At 35.9% G+C, this 18,041-nt stretch overlaps 1 protein-coding gene across 8 annotated transcripts in view; it reads right to left on the bottom strand.

Annotated features, from left to right (window-relative positions):
- Window positions 1-206: 206 nt before the first annotated feature.
- Window positions 207-18,041, bottom strand: part of LOC112524372 (protein PIR) — a 57,852-nt gene continuing 40,017 nt past the window's right edge. For 5 of the 8 annotated variants that reach the window (XM_025134156.1, XM_025134163.1, XM_025134157.1 and 2 more), the window contains exons 16-31: window positions 17,422-17,569; window positions 17,156-17,324; window positions 16,486-16,562; window positions 13,241-13,411; window positions 12,279-12,355; window positions 12,089-12,221; window positions 11,681-11,800; window positions 11,399-11,542; window positions 8,835-8,984; window positions 7,441-7,584; window positions 5,696-5,810; window positions 3,641-3,768; window positions 2,763-2,967; window positions 2,100-2,272; window positions 1,662-1,859; window positions 207-813 (exon numbers count right to left, since the gene is read on the bottom strand). In XM_025134156.1, the coding sequence (XP_024989924.1) occupies window positions 619-813; window positions 1,662-1,859; window positions 2,100-2,272; window positions 2,763-2,967; window positions 3,641-3,768; window positions 5,696-5,810; window positions 7,441-7,584; window positions 8,835-8,984; window positions 11,399-11,542; window positions 11,681-11,800; window positions 12,089-12,221; window positions 12,279-12,355; window positions 13,241-13,411; window positions 16,486-16,562; window positions 17,156-17,324; window positions 17,422-17,569 (2,347 nt within the window). In that variant the 3' untranslated portion in view covers window positions 207-618. The remainder of the gene's footprint in view (window positions 814-1,661; window positions 1,860-2,099; window positions 2,273-2,762; window positions 2,968-3,640; window positions 3,769-5,695; window positions 5,811-7,440; window positions 7,585-8,834; window positions 8,985-11,398; window positions 11,543-11,680; window positions 11,801-12,088; window positions 12,222-12,278; window positions 12,356-13,240; window positions 13,412-16,485; window positions 16,563-17,155; window positions 17,325-17,421; window positions 17,570-18,041) is intronic. The other 3 variants (XM_025134160.1, XM_025134161.1, XM_025134162.1) reach the window with 3 other exon arrangements.

The raw sequence follows: 18,041 nt of genomic DNA, 5'->3' as shown, positions 1-18,041 counted from the left end.
TCAATCTTGTTCTTGTTCTTGAAGATTAACTCTGATTTGTATGATTTTGGGAACATCAGTAATGTAACTTGGTAGCACTTACATGGGTAAGCGTTTAGTAAACGGCCCCTAAGACCAACTATAGAGTAAAGTCAACAAAGAACGAGACCAATTAAAATCGAGCAAAAGAGCCACACATCTATGTACGGATTATGGTACTAGGAACCTTAGAGTGCAACAACTACACCTCAAGTTGTTGTAGAACAACCTTCAGATTGTTTATTGGACTTATATAAATCACATTAATTAAGAAACAGCCACTGGTAATAGACAATACAAATCTGACCATTGGACCAAACTCAAGTCGTTTGCATCTTCAATAAACCTATCTTCAACAACTATCACAACACAAGTCTGCTGAACACTCGCTACATATATCAAAATGACCACACTAAACTAACCCAATATTCCCACTCTGAGATTGGATATGAGGGGTAAGATATGCAGACCTGACCTCCAATCCAAAAAAAGGCAGAAACGCATATCAACATCCTTCTACCAAATAAGTAACCACATATACAATACAAATAGATGCAGCATCCAAATCCAAGACCATTATGAGGTTGGATTGTATGTCTTCTAGGAACATTTTTGTGGCAATGTTTCAAAGGCAGATACCGTGTTTTCAAATTTGATGCGATGAAGAGGGGCTCCACTTTGCTTGATGGCACATGCTTGCTTGTCTTCAAGAGGGCACCGTGCCTTTAACATTGAAAATACGTGATTGTTCAATCGCCGTGCTTTCTTCATAGCCTCTAATAGCACTTCCCATCCCTGTCAAAATTAAGCCACAAAGAAAGAAAGAATGAATATGATTTCATCAATGTATCTTTCCTTTCTAATTTTTTTACATACATTATAAATACTAGGAAGATCGCCACAATTACCAAAAACCACCACCAACCCTTGATGAAAGGCATAAAAATAAAAGCAAGGGCATAATAATCTTAAGTGAATCATAACAATCCTAAGGTAGTTCAAGAGCATATTCTCCTTTTTCAGCAATAACTTATACTTGTATTGATTCCTCTGTTTAGGGTACTACATCCTCACAATTTAATTATGAAATCAAGATCTTTGATAGGAGTTGTTTTAGAAAGAATATCTGGAGAAGGTTATTATGGGTTGCAACAAGTTCTTGCAATTTTCTGACTAAGGGGTTGTTTACCAAACGCTTACCTGGTAAGCACTTAGCAAGTCACATATCTCACCGGATGAACATGGCAAGGACCGAGAATCTTACCCGCTAAGAGCGATGGCAAGGACCTAATAAGTGAGGGTGACAACTCGTACCCGGTTAGCGCTTACCGGGAAAGTGTTTGGGTAAACAGCCCCTCAATTTCGTTAGTGTTGTGTGTATATAATTGGTGGATCTGATTTGGGTTCTTGAACCATGGCAATTAAATGGATAAATCTGGCCTTAAGGTTGATCATGTTGGTGCTTTTCAAATCTCTTACATGATTGGAAAAAGTATAGACAGCATCAGTGTAGAACACGAGTGTATCAAAAATGAGTTTTCCCATTGTTAATAAACTGGGAAGATGCATATAATTTGGCAACATATATAGAAATCAATGATCCAGAACTTTTGAAAAAATAATTTAGTTGACAATGATTGGACCTGAGCAAAGTGAGGAGTCTTATTTGATGGTGCAGTATCAACTTCTGCAATGTTGAGGACTTGATAGGAGAAATCAAAGAGCTCAAAGTGAAGTTGTTGACCAAGCAAGTATATTATTGTGCAACCACCCCATGCAACTGAATCACCCAACATTTCATGGTTGTTTGGGGGTACCTGCATACATTCTTCCAAGTATTCCTGCAAATAAAATCATATTAAAAAGTGTAATAGTTATATATTTCTAAAACTCTGTGTTCTTTTATCTTAGACATTTATTTTGGAACGGATGGAGTATTCCATATGATATGACAGTCAACTAAAACCTAGTAGCAGAAGATATAATCAAGCCTAATACAAGTACTATAAACATATAGAAAAATAACATTAAGGAATATCGAATATCTCAAGGAGAGGTGAAATAATGAAAGCATCACTTACTATTTGGAGACCACTAAATATACGGTAAAAGTCCTTTGATGTGGTAATGTCAATGAACCCAGTCTTTGGTGCAGCACTCCATTTGGTGCAATATTTATCCAGTGCAGCACTGGTGAAAGCAAGGGCATACTCAAGCACACTTCCAGTATTTAAGTTAGCCTTGTACAATAAATCTGAAACAAACAAAATTTTGATCCATTAAAAGGTCTCAATGACTGATAAACAAACCCCACAAAATGGTATGCCTTTGTTAGTATAGGAATAGCAAAAAGGAAGTCCAGATCATTGGCAAAGTAAGCAAGGTAAGTCTGCAAGTTGAGAATGGAACATAATGGCACTTTGACAAAATTAATTTAATGCGCAAATATCTTATACACTCACTACTTAATTCATAACACCTTAACTTTAGCTATGTGCAAATTATTCTACAAGCCTAAGACACTATATAAGGAATTATTTAATACGTTGCCACTTTTTTCATTTTACCATCATCATGAGTAGCTGAGAGCAACAAATGGTGAAGTTACTAGGTCACTATAACAAATGAACAGTTTTCATTTTGTTAAATTAAACCAAGTACACCTGTTTCAGTAGCATGTAAGATGAACCCAAGGAGAAGAATGTACAGATTATCTACCAACAGGAATGACAAAGTATACCCACCAGCAGCTTCGGCCTGTTTTGACATTGTGTAGAAGGGTGTGGGATTTAAAGGGTTGCTTGATACAATAGCAGCAGTGGCTGACTTGAAGAGAGTGACAACAGGGCTACTTCCCTCTTCCTGTGACTGTAGTATTTGACCATCTGCACCAGGTATCAAGCCTAACCATGAGGCCACTTGCATGAACTGTGTTGTGTCAACTTCTCTCTGTTGAACATCAGTATTGAAAGAGTAAGAAGCAGCTATTTATTATGTCATATAATTCTGAGAAATTAGTTGTTAAGTTTTTTATGGCATATAAGGTTTCCATGAAGTAGGTATCTAAAATTATAAGAAAAAGCTCCACAAAAATGTCAGAGAAAGCTATTGAAAATCTTTTACAAGTACTTTTTTCTTTCAGGAGATTAATGACTATCTAGTAAGATACTTGTGATATTACTTTTTACTTGATCCATTTCAATGAAATTGAGAATAAGCTAGAGCTGTGCGGGAGCTTCACATATTCATGTCCCTGAGATTTGTAAACTAAAATTAAAAAGGTTATATCCCTCTCTTCTTCTTCTTTCCCTTTGATTTGTTAAGTTTTTGATATCAAGAAACTTGTTTGTATGTGATACCAGCCAACAATGATGGTTAGCACCAAGTCTACAATATTTAATTTCTGCATATTGTGGATGCCAGTTCCATCTTAACCGCTCACCACTTGTTCCGCTTACGTTTATATGGTCACTCATCATAATTAATACCTTTTCCTTTCACGTTTACCAGCATATTCATATTTTCAACAAGTGTTTGGAAAATGTAATTTAGGACCAAATGTAGTAGTTGTGCAGTCATAAGCTCCATTAATGTACAAGACATGAACAAACTGAGAACTCACCAAAACAATATCAAGCAGCCCCATCCAATATAAGGCACTTCCAACCTCCTTAATCCCATGTAGAATCTCTGTTTTAAGTTCCGTTTTTGACTGCCACTTAAGAAGTTCTTTGACAAGCCGCATACAGCCTAAACAAAGAATAGTTCAGATAGGTACCACAAAGAAACTAAACATATTCTTGTAACAGATTCAGGAAATGGTCAACACTTGAGTATATAAACATAATAGGATTCAGTATCAGTGTGAGTGTGGGTGTGCTTGTGATATGCGGGTTAGGCATACGTTATGTACATAACTCGCTGCATCTTCCCAATTAGCCTGTTTTGCACTTTCACCAGGGATAGCAATATGATCATTAGTATCAGATGAAGTTACAAATCGGTCCCTGGGGAGTATATGTGGTTTTAACCTTAACTTGAGGGAATATTTTCTAAGGTTTTCATCTACACATGAACCTGTTCCACTGTTGATTCTATATGTTTTGCTGTGTTTGCATTAGATTTGGATCCAGCACAACGGTCGATTGCTGGAAGGTCTACTTCAGTTGATGTAAAGTTTATGAAGTCAAAATGCTCTTACCTACATGTTTTAGAAGTATGTGTTCCATGGACACTAGGCTTTTCTAATGTAGGTGCATTATGGGAGTTCAGAGTTTAGTAACCTTAACAAAAATATGAATGTTGGTTCTCTTCATGCACACTAACACTGCAAGGTTGCAAATCATGGAAGTGATACACTTGCCAAAAGTGGTGGGGAGGTGGAAGTCAGGAAGAATAATTATCAAATAGGACTTCAGGGAAATCGGAAGAAGTGGGAATATCCTGCCATTTTAAAATTTTTGTTGTTTGACAAGAGCATAGAATTAAGAGAAAGAAGTCGGATTGATAAAAGAAGTGCTAAGCGTAAAGAAGAATCACGCTTGTTGCCTCAGCTTTATTACGAAAGTTCCACCATAGTGCAGTGAGTCAATGACTTCAGAAGACTCCATTCTACTAATTTTAAAAATAAAAAAAAAACCCAGCTTTTAGTTATATTCTTTCAAGAGCATATAATTGTGTCAATACGAGCATATTCTCACGGGCCAAAAGCTATTCATTAGGTGAAGCCACATCCGTGCCTTGCATGGCCCTACCAAACTGTCATCAACGCATCCACCAAGGAAGGCTACTTAATTGCACTAAAAAACTCTAGGGACTTGTATTGTTACAAAAAATGTTCTAGTGTTTCTCGTATCTTACTAGTATAGACTAAGGCCATATGGAGTATGCTTGATACTTTTGAGAAGTTAGAAATTTTGTAAGAGGAATCAAGAAGTCTCCTATATCTAAAGAATTCCTAAGGGGTGGAGGCCCCTATAAACAGGTAGGGCTCCTTTTAGAATAATACAAAGAAGCATTTCTTTCACTAACTCTCTGCAAAAACCTTTCAGGATGATACATCCAAGTCCTTTGAGCATCTTCAGGGTGATACATCCAAAACGCCAAAGTACCCAGGGAAAATGGGTGGTTAGGACATAAGGAGTGGAAGTAGATGTGTCACAACAACCTAAGGCCGCCGGGGTGAATGACACAAATGCTTCTGCAACCAATCCCTAATGGTTCAAGTTAAAGGTTATGGCTGCTACAAGCAGACCTGGAAGCAATTTGCAATGCATCATCTAAGTATTTGAGTTTAAAGAATTATTGGATCATAATACATAGATATGACCATGAAAACATGTGTAGCATAATTCGAAAATATTACATGAATATTGGTTTATCACAGCAGAATTGGTAGCATAATATTATTTAATTAAGCTAGTGAAATTGGTTAACAGATATCATCAATAAAGTTCACTACATCAACAATTGGTAAAACTATGGTATGCTACTATAAACCAACACCCTAGAAGACTATGTCAACAGCCTAAATCACTTTTTGCAGGTACTGCACATCAATGCTTTTATTCCAATTCAACATATCCATGCAATTGGGAGAGAATACAATTGTCATACATGAATACTATAACACACATGCATACAGGGCGAAAGATAAAGATAGATCTTGATCACATACCTGTTACACCACCATCAAAAGGGAGCAAACCAATAGACTTTGGCAATGCCTCTTGCAATCCAGTTATCATCGGTTCGAGGGTTGTTATCTGAATCAGTTGAGGCAAACCATTGGACTATGGCAATGATATCAAGAACAAGAATATTTGAACAAACAGTTAAATCCCGGAAGTGAATTTCAAAATGATGTGCTACATTGCAGAGGATGATGATTTGAGCAATGGTTAGCACACTGTAGTAATAAACAATAACACTCCAAAGACATAGTTCTCACTTGCAGAGGCCTTAGGGGCCTTCGAGCCACAAGTTTAGTCCTATATGCACCTTGTAGTTAAAATTTATATAGAAGAAAAATATAATCACCTCCTCTAAATTCTTAAACATAACCTGCTAAACAGTGACTGATGTACATACATGCAGAAACAAGCTGAGAGCAACTCCAGATGCCAGCAACACTCCCCGAAAGCTAACAGCTATACCTAAGAGTTCCTGATTGCAAACCCCAACCTCGAGTTGGGTTTGTCTGAAGCATTGTAAAAGTAAAACCAAACGCACCCAATGAAGCCCACACAGAGTAGGGCCTGGGGAGGATAGGATATATGTAGATCTTATCTCTACCCTGAGGGATAGAGAGAATGTTTCTGTGAATAACCCCCACTACTAAAACGGCAAGTATAAGCTCAAAAAATTGCATTGAAAGACAAAATGGTGAACAACCAGCTCTGTACCAACTTCAGAGTAGATAAGCTCTACATCTTGTAAAGTAATCATTTTAATGTCGATTAATCATAAAAATTTGAACTCAGGTATGATATTCCAAAATGGAATAATGAGAAAGTAACCTAAACAGCTAGAGCTGCTTTCAGACAGCATTGGCCAAAACTCGGAACAAGTATCAGAGCCATCAAAGATTGTTGAAATCACAGGTGGTTCAGATCCCCAGAACACTCAGAGAGTGTTGCACCAAGAAAAAAGAATAATATTTCATTTAGTTTAACATGACCACCATAATGTCAGTACACTTGTTTCAGCTTCAACACATACGTATCTATGTTGCAGGATATAGTTGCTTGACAAATTTATGTGTCTAAATATATATATATATACACACACAATAATCTAAAGCCAAACTAATAGGTGAAAAAGTTATCTCCTAATTTGTTTGTATAATATCTAAGATAGATACACACTAACACCTTCTTAAGTGTGTATTTTAGTTCAGCCTTTATTTCTAATTGTGCAGATTGTAAATTTTCATTTCTTTTCAGTAAAACGAAGACCCAAAGTGCCGCTTTGGCATCCCCATGAATTCATGGTCAATAATTTCTGGATATGGTAAACCCCGGACAGCGAGGGGGCCCCGCCACACCCACAAAGAACTGTGCTGCAAAAGCCTGATACGTGGAATGGGCAAGGTGCAGAAGCACCCCTGCTTCTTAGGTCCTCATGATGCTACAATATCACAGCTTCCACTATGTTTTTTAATCTTTTCTGATGTACAGTACAACGGAGCGTTAAATCTCCATTTTGTATTTTTATATCTATTTTTACAACGATTAATGTCGATTCTACCTGTTAAAAAACTGGAAAACAGAGTAAAGGGAACGTCTAAGAGTAAGAATGAAGAGCCACTAAATGATAGGACAACTGGTTCGAGAAACAAAAATTACAAGACAGCACTATCAGCAGTATGAAGACAAACTCTACAAATAGGTCATTCACACATAACTACAACTGTGTACATACCTTAGTTGATATATGATCCAGTAGTGCTCGGATAAGCCAAGGTAATGATCTAGAGCCCAGAAGCCGTACGATGGAGAACATGTGAGGTAACCCAAAGAACCCACTATGCAATCGAGCAAAGCTTTGGTGAGCAGAGTTTAATTCCTAAAATCCCCAATGTAATAATATAATTGTAAGTAACATGAAAAAGATAAAAAAGACAAAAAACATAAATATTGAGAACCACATAGATTAACCAAGTGCGCATGAAATACACACCAATACTATCCACTAAAAGAGTTGGATAAATCTGAGATGTTTTAGCAGGGTAAGTTTCAGAGAAAAGAAGACGAAGAAAGAAATCAAAGAAGTACAAAGAGATATAAAGCACACAAACATGAGAGGTGGAAACAGAAGTACGTTTTAGCGTCGATGTACAAAAAATAGAACAAGCACGAAAGGCAAAGTGTTACGAAGTAGGGGGATTGAGGAATAGATGAGGATATGAAGGTTTTAGATTAAGCCAAAATAAATGAGTATAGAAGGCAAAACATTAGTGGTGTTCACAGGAAGAGCAAGATGTTGCAAGCATAGCTGGAGAAGTAGCCAAGAAGGATGTCCGACCACACAATGAGGGATAGGATGCAGATTTACAAGAGAAGGCTGGGAGATGATGAGAGAAGTAGTTAGGTTGGCCAAGATTGACATTGGGGCAATAGAAAAGAAAACTTAGCAAGTGTGGTATGCAGTGGGAGATGGCATATAAAATTTATGTCCAGGAACCCTAGGGTAGTTTTCTCCTCTTTATGTTCTTGTTGGCTTGCATCAACTTGATAATATCTTCTGGTTGTTTTTATAAACTACACGTTAAGATAAAATATTAGTTGTGCTTTGACCTATTTATTACAAAGCCAAAGGTGTTATTTAGAAGTATAACTGTCCTTTAGATGGCCATACTGATGGAAAATTGCACCATTTTAATATAGAGATGGATGAAGTTGGCCGTCTGTAGGGTACGATGAGTAAGTGCTACTAACATCTTAAGTGGACAACATATGTTTAACGTAATAAACATTATCATGATAATGATTCATAAGGTTATTGTTGAAACCAATATTGCAAGGATGACAAAGTGTGTACTAACATCATGTAGCTAACAAAGTAATCAAATAATGCCATGGAAATTTAATTTATTAGGGAAAACCTTCCATGCAGATTCTTTTGAGGCTATATATTAACATATACAAATAATTATATCCTTTATAATGCTTTTTGAAGGATGATAAAGTGTTTTCCCAATTTCATCAAGAATGACAAACATGTAACAAATGACATACAATAAACACAGTTCAAAAAGCATTCAGAGAATCTAAATCAAATCAATATACTGATGACTTTTCCTAATAATATTTTACTTGAGTTCCACAATAGAAGTTTGGCTTGGCATATGGAACTGATGGTTTCTGAACAGGAGCTGATGGCACTTTTGATGATCGAACAAAGCGTTGAGTTGTATTACATAGGATGAAGTTGGGCAAAAAATCGTTCTGCATCTCCGTCCAAATCTAGGATGATGAAAAAATCATTATGTTATACAAGAAAATACCAGCAAGAAACAAATAGGATTTTTCCAAGAGTCAAACCACTTTATGATGTAGATGTTGTATGACATCTTCTGTGTTAATTTCCATGTAATATATAAGTATTTAATTTCTTTTCACAGTATGTTTACACAATTATAATGTAAATTATGATCATCCCTTAAGAAAATAGTGTCAAATACACAGAACAGTACACCCAGATAAATATATTATGGACATTGACCACTGAGGATGATAATTACTTGTGGTCATCCTGATTGATAATTTCTTCCGAAAGTAACAACCATCCGAACATGTATACAGGCATTTAACATTACCACCTAAAAGTTACAACTGATCTTTACAGTTGGAATACAAGTTGGAGATCTCAATCTGAAATTTGGTTCATAATACTTTTTTTTCTGGAAAAAAAGGATGGAACCCCTAGGAATATTTTATAAGTTCATGATACTTTTAAGGATGCCAGGAACATAAAAGCATGAGCAAGTTCGTTAAAGAGGATTTACAGCACAGCAAACTCCAATCTTCTACAAATTCTTAGAATTTACATGCATTGGATATACTAGAATGCATAATTGACACATCATATAACTTTATGATGTCTAATAATAAGATATATCAACACTAATAGTACAATAAACTACATTATGTAAGGTATACTATTCACTTAAAGAGCACAAGAACAAGAATCTTAAAATATTGTATGATACTTTAATGTATCTATAACTGAGGCATTGTCTTACTTCTGGAACAACACATAAAGTTAGGTCAATAGTTAAGATATCAGTGGAAGTCTCTAACAGTTACAAGCTTAATTCTTCCAGACAACATTTGAATTAACAAAAAGTGCATCAAATAACTTAGGGAAAATTAAAAGAAAAAAAGGAAAATGAATCTTATTGTACAATAGGTAATGCAAAAAAAAAAGTGCATACCATATACTTGAAAAAGCACAATACTGAAACTTTTAAGCATACTTGTAGCATACCACACCTTGATGCACAGGAAAGCATTGTATTACATTTGGAACAAAGAATTCACACCTTCTCTTTTCAAAATCCCAGTAAACAAATAAAGGATCAACTAATAATAAAGTACTATAACAACAAAAATGAAAATCTAATTTAATCATATAATACTTTAAATGCCCAAAAAAGTATCATAACTAAATAAAGCAACAAGAGCGGGAAAAGAGATTAAGCATATCTTGTATCATATGACACATTAATACATACAAAAAGAAAACAAAAAGAAGCCAGTGCATTACATATAAAACGAGAAAAAAGAAAATTGAAATAAGAAAAAGACGCATCAACTTTACTTGTAGTACATACAAAAAGAAAATGGAATCGACAAACTAATTGTAGTACAAGGTACATGAAATTTTCTGAGAGGGAATAGAGGAGCATGCAATAAAGCCTTTTCCATAGGCGCTAACTCTTACTTAAATAGCTTTGCTTCCTTTCCCAGATGCATGAGATGAAGGAAACCGAGGGCAAAACGAAAGCTTGAGCATGTGACCATTAGAAAGTGATAATTCGTGACACATCTTTTGTTTTTGTCTAATTCTGCTTACAAGGGTTATTTAGGTTTTATTGCACCAAGACCCAACCCATATATTATTTGAACCCCACTTGAAAAACAGACCAGAGGTACTGATTGGATCAGAAGATTATTTTAGTTGACTTAATATATTATTTGAATTCAATATAAAAAACCTAATACAAACCATATTAGTAAATTCTGAAATCGAATTTGTTTAAATTGCTTGAATTAGGTTGTATGGGCGGTCCAAACGCTACCCCAGCCCAAGTTACACCCTTAAGAAAAAGATCGTAATTAGATGGGTCTATTGACCGAAGTTACAGCCTAGTGCTTATCGCAAAACGGCTATAAATATGACATTGCTTTTCGTCATATCAACATGTATACAAACATTCTCCTCTTCAATTTTCTTTTTGGGGAATAAAAGGCGGATGATGATGATACCTATAGATATCCACTTCTATGTCCTAATCTTTTTTGTTTACGAGAAAATAAATAGTAGAAAGAGAAAACGTATTACACTACAGCTTCCTTTTTAATGCATTGGGAGCATGAAACACACAATTACACAAATGGGACTACCTATATTAATACGAAGTAACAAGTTTGACGATCTAAATATCTGATGATATGATCCCTATAAGGGACCCTTTAAACGAATCTCCTCATTTTCAAATATCTAAATGAATATAACATCAAACCACTTCTTTTAGTAAAACATAGATATATCTTGAGAAATTGTGCCTTAGCAATTTAGCAGTAAGCATTCAAATACCCAACTAACGTGCTAGAAAGAGAACATGACCGAGGTAGAGAAGAGAAAATCTTTAAACCTGAGAAGCAAGTCGACTTGAGTAAGAAACAAGAGAGATGTTTTCCATCATCTCACTCAGCATGATACTGAAAGAATCTATAGTGAGATCCCGAGACAAGAATTCATGAGTCATTTGTAAGATTTCCAAAAGCTTTTCCAACTCCTGGATTAATTAAAAATCAAAAACATCAAATCACCACAAAAACAAATTATAGAACCATCTATCTACAGAGAATTTGGTGAAGACATGGCTAAGTGGTAATGATCAAGTGCATCAAAAGATAAAGTTACAGTTGCTTACAACAATAGCACACAAGTCCTGGGACTCAAAGCGATCGAACAAAAATTCAAGGTTCTCTCTAAATAATTTGTTCATCCTCTCAGCAATCAAACTCCTCAAGTTGATTGTTCTTCCAAGTAACTGTAGATTATAAATATGTGTGAGAAAAATAATGAAATGCAGCCCTGCTTACGAACTCTGAACCATGAGCATAAAGACTATTTGTACACATCTTCTAATTTTTATTTTTTATCAGCGTTTTCCAGAGTTCAATTAAGTAGGTGGGCTGCTGGACCTTTTTCCAGAATAAAAAGGCCCTTACCCACTATACGAAAAAAGAAAAAAATGAAAATTGTATAAAGAAATAGAGCCTAATTTCATCTGGAAGCCAGGTAACATCAGTTAGGCAGAAATAGATATCTTGCTGACCTTCACTCTTTTCATGTTCAGCAGGGCAGTGAATCTCATTGGGCGGACAGAGAACTTTTCACCATTATCCAATGTGAAAAGGAACGAAGGATCAAGCAGCTCACTGGAGAATTTGGCAACACATTTGTAACAACTGGATTTCTTTAGTTAATCCTGATAGGCCAAACGCAAAGTAAAGGGAAGGGAATACCTAGCAGCCCAACTTTTGTAGTGTGTGAATATAACCTCACACAACCTCGAGACAAATATATCAAAACAATTATCCACCTACAAAAGGATCAAGACGATATATGCAGCCATTTAGCAAGTATTCAGAAAGTCAAACAGAAGCAAAGCATAATTTACTTTCTGTTGAATCCAAACAGATTAAAAAACAGAAGTTCTAATAAGAGATACCGATACAAAAGGATCAAGATGATATATGCAGCCACACTTAAATCCATCATCTCAAAAAGTTAAGTCAGTCGCCATTATTCCAAGCACGACTGACTCAAGTTGATATCATCACCATGTGCCTTGTAATCTTAAATGTTAAACCTTGAATAGACTATAATATTGGCATATTATGGCGAAGAAAGTTCTCACAGCCTCTCTACCCCCTCAAGATGATACAATCATCATGTGACTTAAAATCTTAAACCTTGAATAATCTATTGCAATGGTCCACCACTTAGTAAGGGTGGCCCTAGGATTCTGCACCACTTAGCAAACTGTAGGGTTCAGCGATACCAGAAATACATGAAAAAATTCCTGGTTAGAAGTAGAAGAAGCAGAAGCCTGAGGTGGTTCTGCTTTGACGGCAAAGATATATTTCACCTTTCTTAGTGGTCTATGCATCATTTCTGATAAAGAAATATGTTGTAATTTCTAAGTAAAACTTTCAGGTCAGAAATGCAGCTCAATTTATTTAGAAAGTGAATATTGTCCCAATAGGACATCACTTATTTGTTTCTTTGTTATAAATATCTAATAAGCGAGTGGAGAAGGCAGCTTAGATTCCACAAAAGTTATAATCAAGAAATTATGTGGGACATGATAAACTTCATCAATATGCATGTCTTCTTTTCTAATATCACTATGTAACTTGTAAATGTAACAGTAAAAATAAAATGGTCAACAGGCAAATTATAGAACCCATTTGGGGTAAGTTACCTCAGCTTCAATCTCATCATAGAGAAAACGTTGCTTGAGCACAACCAGGGCATGCTGAGCAGAGTCATTGTATATGTCAAATGGCATCAAAACACTTTCAAGAAGACCACCATTTTGTGACTCCAGTACATGATCCACCAGCATCCAAGGAAGAGAGCAATCTATAGGAAACTGCAATGAGCAAACTACATAAGATTCAAACCGATATAATGTGAAGGATAAAGCATAGTAATAAAGGACACAGCATGTGCTGATTAACATTTCACATATTCTTTAGGTTTAGATAAAATTCTACTTATGAAACAGACTACAGGGTGGCAGACTAAAGAAGGAAATTACCGAGAAAGATAAAAATTTAGTTAAAGGGTTGGTCTGACAAGTTGACACAAAAACTCTAAATTAATGCAAGACAACCTAAACTAAGCTCAAATAAGCTCTTTCCCTTCCCATTTTCAGTCGCACAGGAAACAAAAGTACAGAATAGCTAGAACCTCCATTTCGATTTAACAGAAACTGAGTAAACAGACTACAAACAGGTTCCAAATACAGATGGAACAGAGGGGAACGGAAACAATATGAAGCAAAATATTAAATAGAGTAGAAAAGCAGATTCGCCCATGTAAAAACGAAAATCCAACATTTCCTAAGCAAATCGAGTCCAAGTGAACCTAGATGAAGACGACTCTCAAACAAGTCTAAATGAACACGTAGAAATCAAAACAACCACTCATCCAGGATAAGTGCCATCTAGGTAGAAAGCCAAACAGTGGACTAACTAATGACTAACTTACAAGAAAGGTGAGGCAGTGCAATCAGCAGAACCAGGCAAACCTGATGGACTTCAGGGAATGCCTCAACACCAACACAACACAGATAGGTTAGTCAAACTTGTTGGACTTCTGAAGAGGAATCCTCTTGTCGCTTCTACTTCTATATCTTGACTTCTCACCCAAGAAGGAAACCTGGTTTGTGCCTCCACGTAGCAAGACTACTGTTCAAGAAAAGCCAAGCAAGCAACAAAGTGATTGGAGGGTAGCTCATCCTCAAGAACAATAACAGAGTGACCTCATGAACAGGTCAAGATGGTAGCTCAACATAGACACCCTGCTGAATTAGGTTTAGTAATAGCATTCTTAACCTGCAAGAGATGGGGTGACCAAAAGTATATAAACAAGGATATCTCTTAAGTGGCATTCTTAACATTCAATTTTTGGCCTGACTGAATTCCCTAGTAATTCAATCTTAGAACCCTACAATATTAGAACTGCTACCATAGGAACACCAGAACAGGTTAGATAGGTAGTTGCTTGCTCTGTCGTAAAGGTTAGTTGCAAATTAAGGTTGTGCTATTTTTGACTTGCCATAAGAGGCTCAAACCGCCTGCAGGAAAACAGCTTGCATGCGTGAAACACCATTTACACTATTGGCCTAGACAATTAAAATACCCGCCCCTTTTCAATCTACCAGAAGTATGCAATCAACACTTCAAAATGTTGGATCAATTCCAGTACGTACAAGGTATGCCAATGTCCAAGGAGATAGAAAAACTATTCCTTTGTCAAGCCATACTCACATCAACTAGATAAACTTGTTTCCTGCTTCTCACAAGCATGTTCACAATAACAGATACAGCCAGAAACTCCCCCTCTTAAATTATTAACAAATATATCTATGCATGATGAAGTTAGTTTTCTTCACCAATAAGATAAGGAATGAATGGCTAGATTGAAAACATACAGGCTCTGATTAAGATCCAATAACAGGAGGCCTTCTGTTCCAAACTAGTTGGAAGTATAAAGATGAAATTAAAAGAAACTATAAAGCTGTGAATACAATAACAAACATAAGGAGTAAACAACCAGAGTTTGTGGAAATGACTTCTATCAACGCACTCCTAACCAAGACCAACTCGCTTTGCATGCATCTGCAAATTCTTTGTCATGACTCGCTCTTGTTATCATTTCATCCACTCCACTCATATCCCATGCAGCATCTTCAACAATCTCTCTATTCATCTTTAAAACCGATCTGATACAACATGCATGTAGTCATTAACTATTTCCCACCACATTTCCCCCTTCCCTATCAATATAGCTAAAACTGCACTTCGTGTGTTTCTCCAAGCCTCCAACTTCACATTAACACCATTCTCTCATCAATCAACACGATATCACCTCCAAATTATACACATACATGTAGCTTTATGTCTTTAAGCGCTCATCTATCACTAATCTAAAAGGAAGAGGAATCATGGCCAACTCTTGGTGTACCCTATTGTAATAGGGAACGCATGCACGTCAATGTCACATACTTACATGCTCGTTATTGTGTATTCATACATATCTTTCTTAGATTTGTCTAATTACTTTTTGATGATCGTAATTCAATGGTAAAACTAATTGTACTTAATTAACACTATTTATTTACAGGTATAACGAATTCTACATAGAGAGATAACATAAATTTGTGGCCATCCGAAAAAGAAATTGTCTTGAAAAGATAAAAGGGAGAAATTGCAGGATTCATCATTACATACTCCAGCATCATCAATTATTTTTCTTTTTGACCGACTGAAAATATATGAGGAATTATCTTATCTTCAGCATTGATCAAATGCATTAGCTAACCAACAAATTTAGTACTTGAAGTTTCATCCCATATAATCAGTAATTGGACACTTGTTCGCATTTTTTCGGCTATGATTATGGATCCATCTTCAACCACATTTGAACACTTATATTGTTATTTCATTACAATTTGCATTCTCCTATCAAGGACAACAGCCGTACTAGAACAAAACCTTCCACCGCTAGCCAGTAGGACAGCAATAGTTCCTCAAACAATAAATTGGCATGACCGGATGCGCAGATAATGAAGGCCTCTGCATAACATGAGATGTCATAATTGCAGGCACCAAATCCAGGGTGTTTCAAGATTAGCGTTTCCACCACAAACAATAACTGCGGTTTACGAATTCCAATTCGGCAGCCATGTAAAACATTGATGCACCAACTTTGGAGGGGTTTTGTTAGTTCTTTTTGTAACAGCATAGTTTTAGAGTAGTGATTTAACCTTTATTAGTTCTCATTAATTTTCTATCCATGTTCCTTTTAAGATTATTTTGTTAATGATTATTAAACCTACAACTGTTGGAATCTCTTTCACAATTTACAACCAATGAAATAAGAGAATGATATGAACAGTTTTACACAAGGATATATTGCTGAACTTTCAGCCATGCTTACCTGGATGACACGTGAAGATTCCAAATAAAATTCTCTAAACCATAAGAAACCCAGATCTGTCAGCGTTGCAACTGTAACTGAATAGTTAAAAAGAACAAAAGTTAGTATTAGCTATAAATGAATAACTGAAAAAACAAAAAGTTCACTAAAAGATTTTAGACTTGGTTGTTGGTGGTATTTTTCTGTATAATTAACATGGTAGACGAATTTTCCACCAGAGTTGTATCATGTATCTTTTGCCTTCCAAACTTGACATCTATTGCTAACATTAGAATGGACTGAGTACATGCAATTATCATCTCCTCACTAAATAGATGTGGTGCTGCTCATTCCGAACTGCCAAAATAAATTTTACAATTACTCGGAAGATAAACACGAAAATCAAAGCAATATGATTTAAGTCCTGACTATCATCATCACTTTTAGCCACCATCTTATCCTTTTACTGCCTGAATCACTATAGGCATGCGATTGTGGTTGACTAATATTAAGGATTTGAGATATTTCTACTTTTGACTAGTGTGGAAGGAGTTTGTTGCAACATCAATTCTGGGAGAGAATTGATTCGTTTATTAAATTGTGGACCACTTTCTTTTTAAAAGCAAGTCATACATTAGGATGTAACATACTAGGATATTGTCATAAAACAGATGAAGGGTTTGGGACAAACCTGAATAGTCTAGTATGTGTAGAAAAAAACTAAGCTTGTAGAAAAAGGTTTCCAGTTGTTTCAAATCATTTGCGGGAATCTCAGAGCTGCTATTCCCAAAGAGACCACCCGGCTTCCTCATATTACCACCAGATACCACCTCATATATCAAAAATTGTAAGCAATGTACCTGAAAGAAAGGAGAAGAGAGCGTAGAAGTTGATGCTGATTAGCACAAACAGAAGAAGCACACAAATAAAATTGTTTAATGGTTATAAAAATTTGACCTGTGCAGCAGTAGGTGCAACTGCCCTTGGATAAAAGAAGTTCCCTTTGCTTTCTTCGCCTCCATGTTGTGATGTTTGTAACTCAGATTCAGGCTTGCTAGTGTTAGCCATCCAATCAGCTGAAAGGGTCCGCATATCAGAGAGTATCCTGAAAAGCAATAATGAGCAAATTAGAGCATCACAACAATATAAAAGCATAAAAGAAAAGAAAGAAAAGGATAGCGAAGGAAGGCTATCAATCTCTCTTCAGGCTACTGGGAGTATTAAGATGCAAGTATGCATAAGTCCAGAAGGAAAACCTTCACAACTTTATACTTCAACTATATTATACAAACTTAGAAAGTCATGGATTCATTTCTAGCATGGAAATTAAACAACTGAGACTCTGTTACGAAATCAAAAGTCATGCAGTCCAATATGAATAAACCAGTAGAGTGGAAAGTTTATTCTAGAAGGGATAAAAGGGTAACTATGGAAAGTGGCTAGAAAGTTAGTTATTTTGTTTCTTTTTAAGGGGAGGAGGGGATACGTATCTTTTCATGTCATTTAGTGCTTTCTGTTGTATTGGCTCTTTGCATGTGCATTGAGAGAGGGAATTCTCCCTGGATCGTTCTGTATTT

The sequence above is a fragment of the Cynara cardunculus genome (genome assembly GCF_001531365.2).
Source record: "Cynara cardunculus var. scolymus isolate 2C chromosome LG 13, CcrdV1, whole genome shotgun sequence".
In the NCBI taxonomy this organism is placed as follows: Eukaryota; Viridiplantae; Streptophyta; class Magnoliopsida; order Asterales; family Asteraceae; genus Cynara; species Cynara cardunculus.
The sequence above is the reverse complement of the archived record's forward strand: the minus strand, read 5'-3'. Positions and strand labels throughout refer to the sequence as shown.